Source organism: Pristiophorus japonicus, chromosome 15 (assembly GCF_044704955.1).
Source record: "Pristiophorus japonicus isolate sPriJap1 chromosome 15, sPriJap1.hap1, whole genome shotgun sequence".
NCBI classification, from domain to species: Eukaryota; Metazoa; Chordata; class Chondrichthyes; family Pristiophoridae; genus Pristiophorus; species Pristiophorus japonicus.
This window is the reverse complement of record NC_091991.1, coordinates 111,689,279-111,707,794: the sequence shown is the minus strand read 5'-3', so window position 1 is coordinate 111,707,794 and position 18,516 is coordinate 111,689,279. Positions and strand designations below refer to the sequence as shown.

Sequence of the window (18,516 nt, the reverse complement as noted above, 5' to 3'; positions counted from 1 at the left end):
TGGGTCATTTTCAGGGCGGCAAACAGTAACAAGTGGGGTGCCACAGGGATAGGTGTTGGGGCCTCAACTATTTACAATCTATATTAATGATTTGGATGAAGGGACCGAGTGTAATGTAGCCAAATTTGCTGATGATACAAAGATAGGTGGGAAAGCAAATTGTGAGGAGGACACAAAGAATCTACAAAGGGATCATCATCATCATCATCATCATCATAGGCAGTCCCTCGAAATCGAGGAAGATTTGCTTCCACTCTCAAAGTGAGTTCTTAGGTGACTGAACAGTCCAATAAGGATGTTCCGAACGTGGCCCTCATCCTGATGGCCACCTTTGTGTGCGGCTGCATCAAGCTGTGCACAGACCCTCGGTACGCAAACACCAAGTGTCACTACGTGCTGAGTTTCTACCTGTCCCCGGTGTTGCGAAGGATGGGTCTGGCCACGCTGTCGCGAAACGCCCCCACCAGTTGGACCATGCCTGTCCACCTGTCCTTCGTGGAAAAGTTTTTCACAAAAAACCCCTTTGACCACAAGGCCATAAAACAGTGGTCAGCACGTAACGTCCTGGACGCCCTACGAAAGGAGAGGGTGGACCCTGTCGGATGGTTCCCTGAGCGGACTGTCGAACTTATTTGGCAGAACGTCTCATCGCCAGAGCTTTCACACAAGCACCAAGACGTAGCTTGGTTGGCGGTGAGGAGGGCCTTACCTGTCAGAGCATTCATGCACAGCCGACGTCTCAGCAACACGGCACGGTGCCCCCGAGTCGGCTGCGAGGTGGACGAGACTGTCACCCATCTCCTTCAGGATTGCGCCTTCGAAAGGCAGGTTTGGAAAGAGATGCAGTGGTTGCTGTCGAGGTTCATCCCAAGCAGCTCCGTAACACAGGACTCTGTGCTCTACGGGCTGTTCCCAGGGACACACACCGAGACAGACATCACCTGCTGCTGGAGGGCCATCAACTCGGTCAAAGACGCTCTTTGGTCTTGCCGAAACTTGCTGGTCTTCCAGAGCAAGAAGATGTCCACATCTGCGTGTTTCGGACTGGCGCAATCCAAGATCCAGGATTACGTGCTGAGGGACGCACTTAAAATTGGTGCATTCGCCGCAAAGGCACGGTGGGGGAGGGCCACAGTTTAAAGCCCTTCTGCCACGGTAAACCCGGGAGCAGGAATCAGTACAAAACTCCCCTCGGGGTGTACTTGTAATTTACTTTTTGTGTACATGGAGCACCATGATCTGTAAACATCTATGTAGTGCCATGTACAACGCAAGGTTTGTTTCGTAATGCACGTTGAAAAGAAAAATGTAAATGTACCGTCACCCATTCCGTGTACTGTATAGTGACACATGTAATGTAATTTGTTGAATGTACTACAATGTATCCCGTATTGTACCGAATTGTACTTGAACTGAAAAGCAAGGAAATGTATCGAACGGAACTGCCGTCAGCACCCAAATGTAGTGTATGGGATTGCTGACCGCAGCTAAATGTACTGAACTGCTTTTGAATGTACTGTACAAATTTTTATATGAATAAAGTATCTTTTAAAATTAAAAAAAATGATCTTATTGAAACTTATAAGATTCTGAGGAGGCTCACCATCACCTTCGCCAGGGCAATTAGGGATGAGCAATAAATGCTGGCCTTAACTGCGATGCCCACATCCCAAGAACGAAAAAAAAAAGTTAATGTTTCAGGTCATCTGATGAAGGACCATTGACCTGAAATGGTAACTCTGTTTCTCTCTGCACAGATATTGCCTATTGCCAGCATGTTCTGTTTTTATTTCAGGTTGCTCAATGGTTTGTGTTAAACTGAACAGTGTCAGGGTTTGAGTGAGTGTGTGTGTGCGAGGGTGTGTGTGAGGGTGTGAGTGAGTGTGTGTGTGAGGGTGTGTGTGTGAGGATGTGAGTGAGTGTGTGTGTGAGTGTGTGTGTGTGAGTATGTGTGTGACTATGTGTGTGAGAGTTTGAGTGAGTGTGTGTGAGGGTGTGTATGAGGGTGTGGGAGTTGGTGTGTGTGTGAGAGGGTGTGAGAGGGTGTGAGTGAGTGTGTGTGTGTGACGGTGTGTGTGAGGGTGTGAGAGTTGATGTGAGGGTGTGTGTGGGAGGGTGTGAGGATGTGTGTGTGGGAGAGTGTGTCTGTTAGTGTGAGGGTGTGTGTGAGAGTGTGTGTGAAGGAGTGTGAGAGAGTGTGAGGGTGTGTGTGAAGGAGTGTGTGAGAGTTTGTGTGTGGGAGGGTGTGGGAGTTTGTGTGAAGGTGTGAGGGTGTGTGTGAGGGTGCGTGTGAGGGTGCGTGTGAGGGTGTGTGGTTTGGGTGGGTTGAGGTATGTGAGGGTGTGTGGTTTGGGTGGGTTGGGGTGTGTGAGGATGTGTGTATCTGTTTTAGGGACTGTGTGAGGGCGTGTGTGAGGGTGTGTGTGAGGGTGTATGGTTTGGGTGGGTTGGGGTGTGTGAGGGTGTGTGTATCTGTTTTAGGGACTGTGTGAGGGTGTGTGTGAAGGGGTGTGTGAAGGTGTGTGTGAGGCTCGGTGGGTTGGGTGGGTGGCCATCTCTGAGCATTTCCTTGTATCGCTCTCCACCCACACACCCTGTCCCCCACCCAACTCTACTTTGTTCTGCATCTGCCCCTGGAAAAAAATCGCTCCAAATTCTCTTACAACTGAACATCAACTCCAAACTGTCCAGCCTTTGGCCTTACATCCACCATGACATTTCTGCAGCTACTGATCTGCCCAACCACACCCTCACCACCACCTTTGATGCCCCAGTCCCTATTAAAACCATTATCTCTCTCACCCTGGCCGTTCCCCCAGGTACAGCCCTCATCTTCGCTTCCTCAAGTCCAAGGGGCACAGACTTGAACGGACGTGACAGACAACTGGTTTAGCCATTCACTACCAGATCTGGCTGGACCCACATAAAGCATTATAGGGTCCTACTCATCGGTCAAAACTGCTCACTATTCCAGGATCATTCTGGAATGCAAAGATAACCCCCGGCTACTATTCTCTACTGCTAACCGTCTCCTTAAACCTCTCTCCCCTGTCTCCACCACACTCACCTCCAACAACAAGTGCGAGCAGCTCATGGACTTCTTTGTCTCATAGATTGAGACCATCCAATCAGCTGCCTCTGCCACTTCCCTTCCTTCCCCTAGCCCACCGGACCAAACTTCCTCTGAAGTTTACCCTTCCCTAAACCCGACCTCATATCTTTCTCCAGTTTCTCTCCGATCTCCCCTCTCGACCTCTCCAAGCTCATCCTGTTCATGAGACCCACTTCCTGCTCCCTTGACCCTATTCCCATCAAACTGCTGACTATCCAACTTCCTTTATTGGCTCCCATGTTAGCCGACATTGTTAACGGTTCTCTCTCCTCAGGTACTGTTCCCCCTCTCCTTCAAATCTGCAGTCATCACCCCTCTCCTCAAAAAAACACCCCTTGACCCCACTGTGCTGGCTAGCTACTGCCCCATCTCCAATCTCCCTTTCCTCTCCAAAGTCCTTGAATGTGTTGTCGCCTCCCAAATCCGTGCCCTTCTTTCCCGGAACTCCAAGTTTGAATCCCTTCAATCGAGTTTCCGCCCCTGCCACAGTAACGAAACGGCTCTCATCAAAGTCACAAATGACCATGACAAAGGTAAACTATCCCTTCTCGTCCTCCTCGACCTGTCTGTAGCCTTTGACATAGTTGACCACTCCATCCTCCTCCAACGCCTCTCCACCACCGTCTGGCTGGGTGGGACTGCACTCGCCTGGTTCCATTCCTATCTATCTAATCATAGCCAGCAAATCACCTGCAATGGCTCCCCTTCCCACTCCCGCATCGCTGCCTCCAGTGTCTCCCAAGAATCTATCTTTGGCTCCCTCCTATTACTCATCTGTAAGCTGCCCCTTGCGGATATTATCTGAAAACACGGAGTCAGTTTCCACATGTACGCTGATGATACCCAGCTCTACCTCACCACCACTTCTCTTGACCCCTCCACGGTCTCTAAATTGTCAGACTGCTTGTCCTACATCCAGTACTGGATGAGCAGACATTGTCTCCAATTAAATATTGGGAAGACGGAAGCATTTTCTTTGGTCCCTGCCACACACTGTGTTCCCTAGCCACCGACCCCATTCCTCTCCCTAGCATCTGTCTGAGGCTGAACCAGACTGTTCGCAACCTTGGTGTCATATTTGACCCTGAAATGAGCTTCCAGCCACATATCCACAGCATAACTAAAACCACCTATTTCCATCTTCAGTAACATTGCCCGCCTCTGCCCCTGTGTCAGCTCATCCGCTGCTGAAACCCTCATCCATGACTCCGTGTTTGTTACCTCTAGACTTGACAACTCCAACGCACTCCTGGCTGGCCTCCCACATTCTACCCTATGTAAACTTCAGGTCATCCAAAACTCAGCTGCCTGTGTCCTAACTCACATCAAGTCCCGCTCACCCATCACCCTTGTGCTCGCTGACCTACATTGGCTCCCGGTTAAGCAAGGCCACGATTTCAAAATTCTCATCATTGTTTACAAATCTCTCCATGGACTCGCCCCTCCCTATCTCTGTGATCTCCTCCAGCCCCACCTCCACCCCCGTCCCCGAGATGTCTGTGCTCCACAAATACTGCCCTCTTGAGCATTCCTGATTACAATCACTCAACCTTTGGTGGCTGTACCTTCAGTTGCCTGGGCCCTTTAAAAAAATACACACACAGACATCTTCCACCCTTTAAGATGTAACTCATTGTCCATTTTTTTCTGATGTGAAGAGTGTCATCCTCATCACGAGGGACTGCCTAGTCGTAATAGTCCCCAAGCTCTGGAACTCCCTCCCTAAACTTCTCCACCTCTCTTTCTTCCTTTAAGACGCTCCTTAAAATTCTTTTTGGAGTTTATCTGCAAAACAAAACACATTAAACCGTGCCACCCGACCTGGGTGACACACCAGACATTTACAAGGCCCTTTTTTTCCTTTTTTTGGTTTTTTTTTTCTTTCTTTTTTTTGGATTTTTTTGGGCACTAAAATCACAATTTTTCCCCAGTGCCCCCTATAAAAGGGAAGGGGACACTAAAAACACCGGCAATTAAAACAAATTAAACTTTAAAACGTAAAATCAAATTAAAATTTGGTTGCCGGGCGTGATGATGCACTCCAGTCCCTCCGGTGCCCACCTCTCGCGGAAGGCCGCGAGCGTACCGGTGGACACCGCGTGCTCCATCTCCAAGGACACCCTGGACCGGATGTAAGAGCGGAAGAGAGGCAGGCAGTCAGGTTGAAGACGCTCCTTAAAACCTACCTCTTTGACCAAGCACCTGCCCTAATTTCTCCTTGTGTGGCTCAGTGTCAATATGTACTTGTTTTGTCCTATAACACTGCTGTGAAGCGCCTTGGGACGTTTTACTCCTTTAAAGTCGCTATATAAACACATGTTGTCATGTATATAGGAGCCGGTCGCTTTAATGATAAACACATGATGCACTGCTGCCGTCTGATTGCTCCCGCCTTCCTCCTGCTGTTCTCAGGGGAGCCAATGGGAGAGCGCCAGTCGCTGGGCGGGGCGGGACCGGGCGATCGCGCGGCGTTTCCGACCCGGTGTTCCAGAGCGGGAGCGGCAGGGGACTGGGGGGCGGGGCCAGAGCCAGAGCTGGATACATTGTTGCCGCCGCTCGAGACATTGTTGCCAGTGGGCTGTGTAAGGAAAAACAATGTTTCCTCAGCGTTCGGTAGCTAGTTATGGTGACCGCACGGAGCCGCGCTCAGCATTGGCCGCTTGGCTTGCGGCAATGAAGGAAGTGTCTTTGTTTCGTTGAATCCTTCAGCGCAGAAAGAGGCCATTCGGCCCATCGTGTCTTTGCTAGAAAGTTGGTACCGCTCCCCTCCTCCATAAGTGTCGTTTTTGGCTCAACGGGTAGCCCTCTGGTCTCAGAAGGTTGAGGGCTCAAGTCCCACTCCACAGACTTGAGCCCATAATCCAGGCTGACACTCCAGTGCAGTGCTGAGGGAGCGCTGCACTGTCGGAGGTGCCTTCTTTCGGATGAGATGTTAAACCGAGGACCTGTCTGTGCTCTCGGGTGGATGTAAAAGAACTCATGGCACTATACCGAAGAAGAGTAGGGGAGTTATCCCCAGTGTCCTGGCCAATATTTATCCCTCGATCAACATCATTACAACATCACTGGTCACTATATCTGTGTGGGATTTTGCTGCCACATTTCCTACATTACAACAGTACAGAATGAGTCACTGAAAGAGTGACTGGACAATCTGAAACTGATAAGGGATTCATCTTAACCGATAAGGGATTAAGGTGTTATGGGGAGCGGGCAGGGAAGTGGAGCTGAGTCCATGATCGGATCAGCCATGATCGTACTAAATGGCGGAGCAGGCTCGAGGGGCCGTATTGGCTTACTCCTGCTCCTATTTCTTATGTTCTTAAGCACAATTCCTTAGGGTTCATGTGAGCGATGTACAGGCATAGGCTGCAACGAAAGCCTCCCGATGATGATGATGATGGAGCAACTTTGTTTTAGTCATTTTAGTGTTGCAAGATATTTTGGAATGGTTTAATGTAGCTGGTAAACACAAGATCCGGCCTCAGTTGCAAAAGGTAATGGAATTGTGAGCAGTGTGTGTTGTAGGCGAGCAGTTCATGCCGCTGTATTTTTGTCGATATTTTTTTAAAGAAAGAAAAATTTGCATTTCTATAGTGCCTTTCATGACCTCAGGATGTCCCAAAGCAGTTTGCAGCCACTGAAGTACTGTTTGAAGTGTAGTTTCTGTTGTAATGTAGGATATGCAGCAGCTGATTTGCGCACAGCAAGCTCCCACAAACAACAATGTGATGGTTTAATGAGATTGGTTGAGAGATATATATTGGCCAGGACTTCGAGAACTCTCCTGCTCTGCTTCGAAACAGTACCATGCAAGAAACACATTGTTTTCAAAAGCTTACTCTTTCTGTGCTGTAAATTTTCATGATTCTAATGGCCATTTCCAACCATTTGTAAGGAATGTGGCTTCACTCCCAACCCAGAGAAACTGAACCTGTAGTGGAACAAAATTGAAACAAATAGATTGAAACAATCTATTTAAAATTGCACTAATGCCTATGATCTTGGAAAAAGGCTGCTCTCTCTCTCTTCATCACAATTGCATTTTTTGTCACCTATACTATAGGTTTAATTTGTCATCCAGCCAGAGAGTGGACTAACCTGGCAGCATCATTAACCATCTGGCAGCAGACACGACACTGGACAATGTGACCGAATCTTTGCTTCAAAGTGTTATTCCATAAAGTGCCTCAGACAAGAGCTCACTTCACTGAGGTAAGCAAATCTGCACAACAGACAAGGATGGGGCCTGATGTTGCTTATTGAAGGTGTGGTTGCAGTTTTTAAAAAGAAAATCCCCCCCACCATCTCTAATGACTCACGCTGGGGTATCAATCCACTAGACAGCTGGTCCTTCAATTGGCTCACTTTTACCATTGTGGAATGAATCCAGTTTGATCCTCATGCTGTGGGCATTTGACAGTAGGGAGGCCACTTGATAGCAGTGAGTGTGAAACCTGACTGACCATTGATTATTCTATCCCCAGTCCACGGATACTGCGACCAGTGGCAGTATCTCTACCTCTGCCCTGATGGAATCTAACCCAGGATCTTCCTGCTTTTTACAGTTTTAAGTACATGCAACTCTCGATTATCCAGGTCCCTCGGGGGTTAGGCTATGCCGGGTAAACGATTTCTCCGTTAGAGCAAGTTGACATTATAAAGTTAAAACTTCAATGAATAAATACTGTGCAATTAGCTACAAACAGTAACATGGCAGTTAAGTATGGACATTACCAGCATACATTGAGGTGGCCTTGAGGAGGAGATTGTTTAGCTCCGCAGTTCCGGAGCACGCTGCCTTCCTGAGCTGAAAGGACTTTGACGTCAGCGGCGGCCGCGAGGGACAGTGGCTGCAGCAGCGAGCGCACACGGAATTTTAAATGCTGTTACAACGGTTTCCCGTTGCATCCGTGTGCAAATAATCGAGAGTTGCCTGTAGAACACTGAGGGAGTTTTTCCTTTTTAATTTTATCCTTTTAGATTTCCTTTCCTTAAACTAGCACACTCTCTGTTTTGTGATTGACAGATGAATCTAATGTATCTTTGCACCCTTTCAAATTCTCTACTGCATGGATCAGAGGTTTACAGACTGAAGCAACTAATATAGTTATTTACAAATAAACCATAAACATTTTGAAATATAATGTGTGTGCAATGAGAGTCTGCATTGGGTTAATTACCCTTTGTAAGGTGAGCCTCTTGAGTCAAGCATCTCTAAATTTGTTGAACAAAGTTTTGAGTTTGTAAAGTTAATTTTGCCTGTTTTCAGCTTCACAAACCCCTTGAGTTTGTTCCTCAAGCAGGGGCAGATGCTGGGCCTCCTATTGTGACCAGCAGCTTTTGAAACAACTCCCATAATATTTCAATTTCCAGCTTTTTGACCTTTAGGTGTTGTAAGCAGCCAGACCTTGATACTGGGAAACTAAATGATAAGAAAGAAAGACTTGCATTTATACAGCACTTTTCACGACCGCCGGATGTCTCAAAGCGCTTTATAACCAATGAAGTACTTTTGGAGTGTAGTCACTGTTGTTATGTGAGAAATGATACTGAACAGTGGGCACTTTGCACGAGTGGAATGCACTCCTTTTTTGTGCTCAAAGGAGCGATGCTGCTGATTAAATAAAGGAACAACCAAATCTGATCTTTTTATGTAAATGAAACCAACAATTCAATGGTTGCCATAGCAGTGAGTGATCTGGTTCCTCAGCCGAGCAGCCTGGGTGCTCAAGCTTGTAATAGTTCAACTCTGAAGTGAGACTCCTACTTTGGTGCATTTGATTCCAATTTTCTTCTTCTGTTTTCCAGTAACTCACTTTTGAGAACTTTACCAAGACACTGGTGCAAGTTTGAGTTCTCATTATTGGTGGAACTAAAACTAACTTTTTGTTTTTAAAAAAAAAAATTAATGTTGTTGGTTACAGGAATTCTAGATGAAAGCAGTTATCCTGTAAACACACTGGGGCCAAAATTGCCCTCCGCCCCAAATAGGGCGCACTTATCATTTCTTTAAGTCTTTCTCTGCCCCAATCTGTGGGGTGGAGAGCCGATCGAAATTCAGTTCCTGTTTTTTTTTGTGTGTCGGGACGGAAGTGCCCTTGCAGTGAGTCGGCCGCCCCGACCAGTCGTCGTGTCACAACGACCCTCCCCTTTAGTTAAAGGGGAGGGTTGCTGCGAACTCTGCAAAGTTTTTAGTTAGGTGCACTGGGCCACCAGTGAGAGTTTCGGCCCAAGAGCGGAGTGCCAGGCTGCCTGTTGGCAGCCCAGCCGAATCTTGGCTATAATAATCGGCCCAACTTGGCAGTTGGCCGACAATAAAAAAAAAATAAAATGGCGTCGCCGGCAGCGCGACAACCCCTTTAAGGGTGAACACACTGTCCAGTCACAGACAGCTCCCGCCGGGGAAAGCTGTCAGTGGCACCTACTAGCAGAACAATTTGCCCGCGGGGGTCAGAAAGCGGGTCGCCGCTGGTCGGTAAGGGGTCAGCGTGTGCCCGACGTGGCGGGAAAACGGGCGGAGCGGACACCTGTTCCCACTGCTTCCCGCCCTGGGGCAATTTCGAATGGGTCGGCCTATCCGTCTGCTCCCGGTCGGTAAGGCCTCTCCGCTCTGTTCCCGCCTCTTGGAGACGGTAATGGAGCTTTTAGAGAGGGGGCAATTTCGGCCCTTCCGAGTGTGAATCAAAGTATTTCCATTACTTGGAATTTGTATCGTGAAGATCTCGCACTTGTATTTTATAGTCTGGCTGGTTTAGTAGCATTGTGATTTTTGTGTGTTTTAATAATTGAGATTTTCTCAGGTTTTCTAAATTTCGAGATAGTGTAAATGTGTTCTTCTCTCAGGGCTGTGACACCAGAACGGATTCGGTTCACATTTACACAAGTGGAGGTGGAGACGGGAAACATTTTCAACACCAGCTGCCAAATCCTTCAGCTATGAGAATGAAGCTGGCTTCACTGGGGATCCAGCAAAATGCCTTTGCCTACTCCATGACAACACTGGGATGTGGGTTAATGAACAACCTCTTTAGCTTCTATTACGTGAAGCTCTTTTTAAACCGGTACCGAATTTCTGAAGGAGCGTTCCACCAGGCACAAGTGAGTTGCATGTTTTCCAACATAACTCCACTTTAAAAGGTATCAGCCTGGAAATCCCGGCCTCCCCAGGTCCGTACAGAGTGTGTGTGGAGTGTGTACCCGGGAAGGCATCGCAAAAGCCGGTTTTCAGCGCACAATGCGCATGCGCTGAAAACCGCTTTTCCAATCTGTCGAGCTGGAGCTTAACAGAGTCAACGTATCTCGGGAGCCAGGACATTTGCATGGGCAAGGTTGCGGTATTTACTCATGTCTTGCCCAGCAAGTGTCCTCAAAACTCTTGCGCCTGATAAAAGCAGGTGCATAGCCAACTGTTAAAGGCGTAAGAGTTTTAAAACATACAAAAATATAATAAAATAACATTTTAAAAACACATTTTATTTTAAAAACCCTGCCCACTAAGGTAAGTTTATTTTTAACCCTAATTACAAAACTTTAAAAAAAAAATCAGGAAAATATATATTTTTTTCTAAGGCATTTATTAACTTTAATTTCAATTAATTTTAATTATGTGAGGTTTGTTTTTTATTTTTTATTGTGTTTAGTGTGTTTGGTTTTTTTTCCTCATTAATAGCAATGAGAACTTGTAGATACGGAAGTTCCCATTGCTATTAATTGAGAATACTGTACCTGATTGGTTGAGCAGTCACACGTGACTGCACCTTCTGTGTGGGAACCTGGAGGACGGGTGCGCGCTCCGCAGCGTGGGAAGAGAAGGTCTCCCCACCGGAATCCCATGCTCCTCCAGGACCACCAAATAATTGCGTAGAAATTTTTCAGGTCAGAGGCATCTGCCCGCGGGAAGCCTCCGACGGCAGTTTCTGGGCCGATTGCGTTTGGGGCACTGCAGTGTCGCAGCTTGTTGACATTCCAATGCACTGTAGTCGGTGTTGCAGGTCGGCCTGTTTCCGAGTCATGTAATCGGATGGAGGCATTGATTGGCTATTCACAGAAAGGGGGGGGTGGGGTTGGGGGGGAACGGCTGGGTCCGTTTGCCCTGTCCAATTCTCGTGTCCTTGCACTTGGCTCCAGAATGGCATTGGCAAGGGCCTAGGAACAGGTTTGTGAATTGCCCAATTGTGCATCAATACAATTGTGTGTTTTGCATCTAAACCTTCTGAAGAACTGGAAGATAAAATTATAATAAGAATGACTATTTTGTAATATCCCTGTGTTGTGGTTGAATGGGCCCAAGCACTTGGGTCCATTATCCAACGATTGGTGTTGGAAAGTGGGTGTGTGTGGATATCAGAGGATGCGCCTCAGTGATAAACAGTCTGCCCACACTCACTGGCTAGACTCTCAAACACTGTTGTAATGGCGGATGGGTTATAATCAGATATCTCCGTCATGAGCCACTGATTAGTGCTCGCAATTGATCATAGAGCCTAGAAGCAGCCCATTTGGCCCATCGTGCCTGTGCTGGCTCTTTGAAAGAGCTGTCCAATTAGTCCCACTCCCCTGTCCTTTCCCAGTAGCCCTGCAATTTTCTTCCCTACAAGTATTTATCCAATTCCCTTTGTGAAAGTTTCTATTGAATCTTTCCACCGCCCTTTCAGGCAGTGCACCCCCGATCATTAACTCGTGGCTGGTAAAAGTATTTTACTTTTAATTTTAGGTGGTCTTCATGGTATGGAACGCTTTAAACGATCCGCTTTTCGGCTACTTTCAAGATAACTCCAAGATCCCATGCTGTGCCAAGCGACGACTCTCTATCCTGTACGGCGCTCCGTTTTACGCCATTGCCTTCCTGTTGCCGTGGTTCCCGTGGCGTGCCTACCAGGAGGGCGACTGGCTCTGCGGGCTGCACCTGGTCGTCGCCCTGTGCGCCTACGATGGCATGCTGACGTTTGTTCTCTTGGCGCAGTGTGCACTGTTCGCTGAGATCTCAACCAAGCATGAGAACCGGCTGCAGCTCATCAAATACAACCAAGTGGCCATGCTGGGCGGCTCTCTGAGCATCCTCTTCTGTGGCCTTGTTTCAAACAACATGGAAAACATTTTCAACTTCCAGGTGTTTGCAGTCGGTGTCGCCCTGATGGCCTTCGCCTGCATGTACTACACGGGGCTGCACAGCGTTAGTCAGTACGAGAAAGGGGAGAGATCGGAGAAGGACGAGGCAGAAACCGTTAACGATCCCTCTTGGACCACCATGTTCCACCTGACCAAACAAATCGTCACACAGAAGAACTTCCTGCTCTTCATAGTCATGAACTTTTTTCAGGTTTTCATCCTGGCCTTTCTGAACAATTTCATGCTGATCTTTGCGGACCATCTGATTCCACCGAATCTGCTTCCGGCATTTGTAAAGAGCATAATGTATGGAGCTGGATTCATCTGTCCTCAGGTAATCAGAACATAACATAAGAATTAGGAGCAGGAGTAGGCCATTTGACCCCTCGAGCCTGCTCCGCCATTCAGTAAGATCACGGCTGATCTGACTAGTCCGACACGCAATGTTTTTGGAGTATGCATAATCTCCTCTTCCCTTCTCCTGCATGTGTCATACTGGGGTGGGGTACAGTTTTGTGGGTGAGGTCCTTGTAGGATCGACCCATCCAAATGCTTGCTCTTGATGGCTGAGTGTAGAGAGTGGGTGTTGGAAAGCAATTTATCTGCGGGAAGTAGGGGCTTGCAATAGAGTCTGATCATGCCCTACCTCCAGGGACTTGAGCACAAAAGTCTAGGCTGACGTTCTAGTGCAGCGCTGGTGCTGTCTTTCGGATGCAACGTTAAACCGAGACCCCGTCTGCTCTCTCAGGTGGACATAAAAGATCCCAGGGCACTATTCCGAACAAGAAACATAGAAAATAGGTGCAGGAGTAGGCCTTTCAGCCTTTCGAGCCTGCACCACCATTCAATAAGATCATGGCTGATCATTCCCTCAGTACCCCTTTCCTGCTCTCTCTCCATACCACTTGATCCCTTTAGCCGTAAGGGCCATATCTAACTCTCTTTTGAATATATCCAATGAACTGGCATCAACAACTCTCTGCGGTAGGGAATTCCACAGGTTAACAACTCTCTGAGTGAAGAAGTTTCTACTCATCTCAGTCCTAAATGGCCTACCCCATATCCTAAGACTATGTCCCCTGGTTCTGGACTTCCCCAACATCGGGAACATTATTCCTGCATCTAACCTGTCCAATCCCGTCAGAATCTTAAGTTTCTATGAGATCCCCTCTCATCCATCTAAACTCCAGTGTATAAAGGCCCAGTTGATCCAGTCTCTCCTCATGTCAATCCCGCCATCCCTGGAATCGGTCTGGTGAACCTTCGCTGTACTCCCTCAATAGCAAGAAATACCAAAACTGAACACAATATTCCAGGTGAGGCCTCATCATGGCCCTGTACAACTGCAGTAAGACCTCCTTGCTCCTAGACTCAAATCCCCAAGCTATGAAGGCCTACATACCATTTGCCTTCTTCACTGCCTGCTGTACCTGCATGCCAACCTTCAATGACTGATGTACCATGACACCTAGGTCTCATTGCACCTACCCTTTTCCTAATCTGCCGCCATTCAGATAATATTCTGCCTTCATGTTTTTGTCACCAAAGTGAATAACCTCACATTTATCCATATTATACTGTATCTGCCATGCGTTTGCCCACTCACCTAACCTGTCCAAGTCACCCTGCAGCCTCTTAGCGTCCTCCTCACAGCACCACCCAGCTTAGTGTCATCTGCAAACTTGGAGATATTACACTCAATTCCTTCATCTAAATCATTAATGTATATTGTAAATAGCTGGGGTCCCAGCACTGAGCCCTGCGGCACCCCACTAGTCACTGCCTGCCATTCTGAAAATGACCTGTTTATCCCGACTCTCTGTTTCCTGTCTGCCAACTAGTTCTCTATCCACGTCAGTACATTACCCACAATACCATGTGCTTTAATTTTGCACACCAATCTCTTGTGTGGGACCTTGTCAAAAGCCTTTTGAAAGTCCAAATACACCACATCCACTGGTTCTCCCTTGTCCACTCTACTAGTTACATTCTCAAAAAATTCCAGAAGATTTGTCAAGCATGATTTCCCTTTCATAAATCCATGCTGACTTGGACCGATCCTGTCACTGCTTTCCAAATGCGCTGCTATTTCATCTTTAATAATTGATTCCAACATTTTCTCCACTACTAATGGCAGGCTTAACCGGTCTATAATTACCCGTTTTCTCTCTCCCTCCTTTTTTTTAAACAGTGGTGTTATATTTGCTACCCTCCAGTCCATAGGAACTGATGCAGAGTCAATAGACTGTTGGAAAATGATCACCAATGCATCCACTATTTCTATGGCCACTTCCTTAAGTACTCTGGGATGCAGACTATCAGGCCCCAGGGATTTATCGGCCTTCAATCCCATCAATTTCCCTAACAATTTCCCGCTTTATAAGGATATCCTTCAGTTCCTCCTTCTCACTAGACCCTGAATCTGAATGCAAGGGACCTACGTTTGTTTTCACTAATCTTTTTCTCTTCACATATCTATAGAAGCTTTTGCAGTCAGTTTTTATGTTCCCAGCAAGCTTCCCCTCATACTCTATTTTCCCCCTTTTAATTAAACCCTTTGTCCTCCTCTACTGTATTACAAAATTCTCCCAGTCCTCAGGTTTGCTGCTTTTTCTGGCCAATTTATATGCCTCTTCCTTGGATTTAACACTCCTTATTTTCCCTTGTTAGCCATGGTTGAGCCACCTTCCCCGTTTTATTTTTACACCAGACAGAGATGTACAATTGTTAAAGTTCATCCATGTGATCTTTAAATGTTTGCCATTGCCTATCCACCATCAATCCTTTAAGTATCACTCGCCAGTCTATTCCTAGCCAATTCACGTCTCATACCATCGAAGTTATCTTTCCCCAAGTTCAGGACCTTAATCTCTCAATTAACTGTCATTCTCCATCTTAATAAAGAATTCTACCATATTATGGTCACTCTTCCCCAGGGGCCTCGCACAACAAGATTGTTAATTAGTCCTTCTCATTACACATCACCCAGTCTAGGATGGCCAGCTCTTTAGTTGGTTCCTCGACCTATTGGTCTAGAAAATCATCCCCAATACACTCCAGGAAATCCTCCTCCAACGCATTGCTACCAGTTTGGTTAGCCCAGTCAATATGTAGATTGAAGTCGCCCATGATAACTGCTGTCCCTTTATTGCACGCGTCCCTTTATTGCACGCATCCCTAATTTCTTCTTTGATGCTGTCCCCATCCTCATTACTACTGTTTGGTGGTCTGTACACAACTCCCACTAACGTTTTCTGCCCTTTGGTATTCCGCAGCTCCACCCTTACAGATTCCACATCATCCAAGCCAATGTCCTTCCTTACTATTACATTAATTTCCTCTTTAACCAGCAACGCCACCCCACGTCCTTTTCCTTTCTGTCTATCCTTCCTGAATGTTGAATACCCCTGGATGTTGAGTTCCCAGCCTTGGTCACCCTGGAGCCATGTCTCCATGATGCCAATTTTATCATATCTGTTTACTGCTATCTGCGCAGTTAATTCATCCACCTTATTCCGAATATTCCTCGCATTGAGGCACAGAGCCTTTCAGGCTTATCTTTTTAACACCCTTTGCCACTTTAGGATTTTGCTGGAATGTGGCCTTTTTTGCTTTTTGCCTTGGGTTTTTCTGCCCTCCACTTTTACTTTTCTTCTTTCTATCTGTTGCTTCTGCCCCCATTCTACTTCCCTCTGTCTCCCTGCATAGGTTTCCATCTCCTTGCCATTTAGTTTAACCTCTCCCCAACAGCACTAGCAAACACTCCCCCTAGGACATTGGTTCTGGTCCTGCCCAGGTGCAGACCGTCCGGTTTGTACTGGTCCTACCTCCCCCAGAACCGGTTCCAATGTCCAAGGAATTTGAATCCCTCCCTTCTGCACCACTCCTCAAGCCACATATTCATCTGAGCTATCCTGCGATTCATACTCTGACTAGCACGTGGCACTGGTAGCAATCCTGAGATTACTACTTTTGAGGTCCTACTTTTAAAATTTGGTTCCTAGCTCCCTAAATTCGTCTTGTAGGACCTTATCCTGTTTTTTACCTATATCGTTGGTACCTATATGCACCACGACAACTGGCTGTTTATCCTCTCCCTTCAAAATGTCCTGCATCCGCTCCGAGACATCCTTGACCCTGGCACTAGGGAGGCAACGTACCATCCTAGAGTCTCGGTTGCGGCCGCAGAAACGTCTATTCCCCTTATAATAGAATCCCCTATCATTATAGCTCTCCCACACTCTTTCCTGCCCTCCTGTGCAGCAGAGCCACCCACGGTGCCATGGACTTGGCTGCTGCTGCCCTCCCCCGATGAGTCATCCCCTCAACAGTACCCACAGCGGTGTATCTGTTTTGCAGGGTCCTGGTCAATATTTATCCCTCATTCAACATAACAGAAAACAGTTTATCTGGTCATCATCACATTTTTATTTGTGGGAGCTTGCTGTGCACAAATTGGTTGCCATGTTTCCCACATTATAACAGTGACTACACTGCAAAAGTACTTCATTGGCTGTAAAGCGCTTTGAGAAGTCCGGTGGTCAAGAAAGGCACTATATAAATGCAAGTATTTCTTTTTAACCCAACATTCACCAGGGGTCAATGAGTAATGATCATGAATGGGAACCTTGGATATTCTCTCTCCTCTTCACACCTTTCCCCCATTCTTCCTCAACCTGTTCCCAATGACCTGCTAGCTGAGATCCAATATCATTTGACGCAGATATTCCTGAATTCTGCACCACACCAGCTGCTTGATGTACCCAAGCCTATCATCATGGAATGAAACCCCAAATTCTTGACTACCCCCAATATTGCTCTCTTACCAGTCTGTTATTCCCTCAACTTTCATGCACCTTGAACTAGTGGGTGAGGGTGAATGAGCGATTGGAAGCTGTGCTGCATTACAACGACTTGCATTTATATAGCTCGCATAATGTAGTAAAATGTCCCAAGGCGCTTCGCAGGAGCGTAATCCAAGAAAATTTGACACCGACCCACATAAGGAGCTATTAAGATGGGCGGGGGTGCCGGGGTGGTGTGGTGATGGGGGGGTGGTATTGGGATGGGGGGGGGTCGTGTGGGGATGGGGATGGGGATGGAGGGGGTGGTGTGGGGATGGGGATGGGGGGGTGGTGTGGGGATGGGGATGGGGGGGTGGTGTGGGGATGATGGGGGGGGTGGTGTGGGGATGATGGGGGGGGTGGTGTGGGGATGATGGGGGGGGATGGTGTGGGGATGAGGGGGGGGGTGGTGTGGGGATGAGGGGGGGGGTGGTGTGGGGATGATGGGGGGGGTGGTGTGGGGATGATGGGGGGGGTGGTGTGGGGATGATGGGGGGGGTGGTGTGGGGATGATGGGGGGGGTGGTGTGGGGATGATGGGGGGGTGGTGTGGGGATGATGGGGGGGTGGTGTGGGGATGATGGGGGGGGTGGTGTGGGGATGATGGGGGGGTGGTGTGGGGATGATGGGGGGGTGGTGTGGGGATGATGGGGGGGTGGTGTGGGGATGGGGGGGGTGGTGTGGGGATGGGGGGGGTGGTATGGGGATGGGGATGGGGGGGGTGGGGATGGGAGGGGTGGGGTGGTGATGGGGGGGATGGGAGGGGTGGTGTGGGGATGGGGGGGGTGGTGTGGGGATGGGGGGGTGGGGGGGGTGGGATGGGGATGGGGGGGGTGGTGTGGGGATGGGGGGGGTGGTGTGGGGATGGGGGGGGTGGTGTGGGGATGGGGGGGTGGTGTGGGGATGGGGATGGGGGGGGGTGGTGTGGGGATGGGGATGGGGGGGGGTGGTGTGGGGATGGGGATGGGGGGGGTGGTGTGGGGATGGGGATGGGGGGGGTGGTGTGGGGATGGGGATGGGGGGGGTGGTATGGGGATGGGGGGGTGGGGATGGGGGGGGGGGATGGGGTGGTTATGCATTTTTTATTTCATATTCATTTTTTTATTTCATATTCTTTTTTTATTTCATATTTCATTTTTTTATTTTACTTTCATTTTTTTATCTCATATTCATTTTTTTATTATATTTTCATTTTCTTTTTTTATCATATTTTCATTTTCTTTTTTTATTATATTTTCATTTTCTTTTTTTATTATATTTTCATTTTCTTTTTTATTATATTTTCATTTTCTTTTTTTATTATATTTTCATTTTCTTTTTTTATTATATTTTCATTTTCTTTTTTTATTATATTTTCATTTTCTTTTTTTATTATATTTTCATTTTCTTTTTTTATTATATTTTCATTGTTCTTTTTTATTATATTTTCATTTTCTTTTTTATTATATTT

At 47.4% G+C, this 18,516-nt stretch overlaps 1 protein-coding gene across 3 annotated transcripts in view; it reads left to right on the top strand.

Annotated features, from left to right (window-relative positions):
* The first annotated feature begins 5,615 nt into the window (after window positions 1–5,615).
* Window positions 5,616–18,516, top strand: part of mfsd13al (major facilitator superfamily domain containing 13a-like) — a 24,405-nt gene continuing 11,504 nt past the window's right edge. The window contains exons 1-4 of one of the 3 annotated variants that reach the window (XM_070856682.1): window positions 5,616–5,694; window positions 7,179–7,327; window positions 9,959–10,213; window positions 11,829–12,557. In XM_070856682.1, coding sequence (XP_070712783.1) covers window positions 10,052–10,213; window positions 11,829–12,557 — 891 coding nt within the window. In that variant the 5' untranslated portion in view covers window positions 5,616–5,694; window positions 7,179–7,327; window positions 9,959–10,051. Of the gene's footprint in view, window positions 5,695–5,786; window positions 5,864–7,178; window positions 7,328–9,958; window positions 10,214–11,828; window positions 12,558–18,516 lie in introns of those variants that run through there. The other 2 variants (XM_070856683.1, XM_070856684.1) reach the window with 2 other exon arrangements.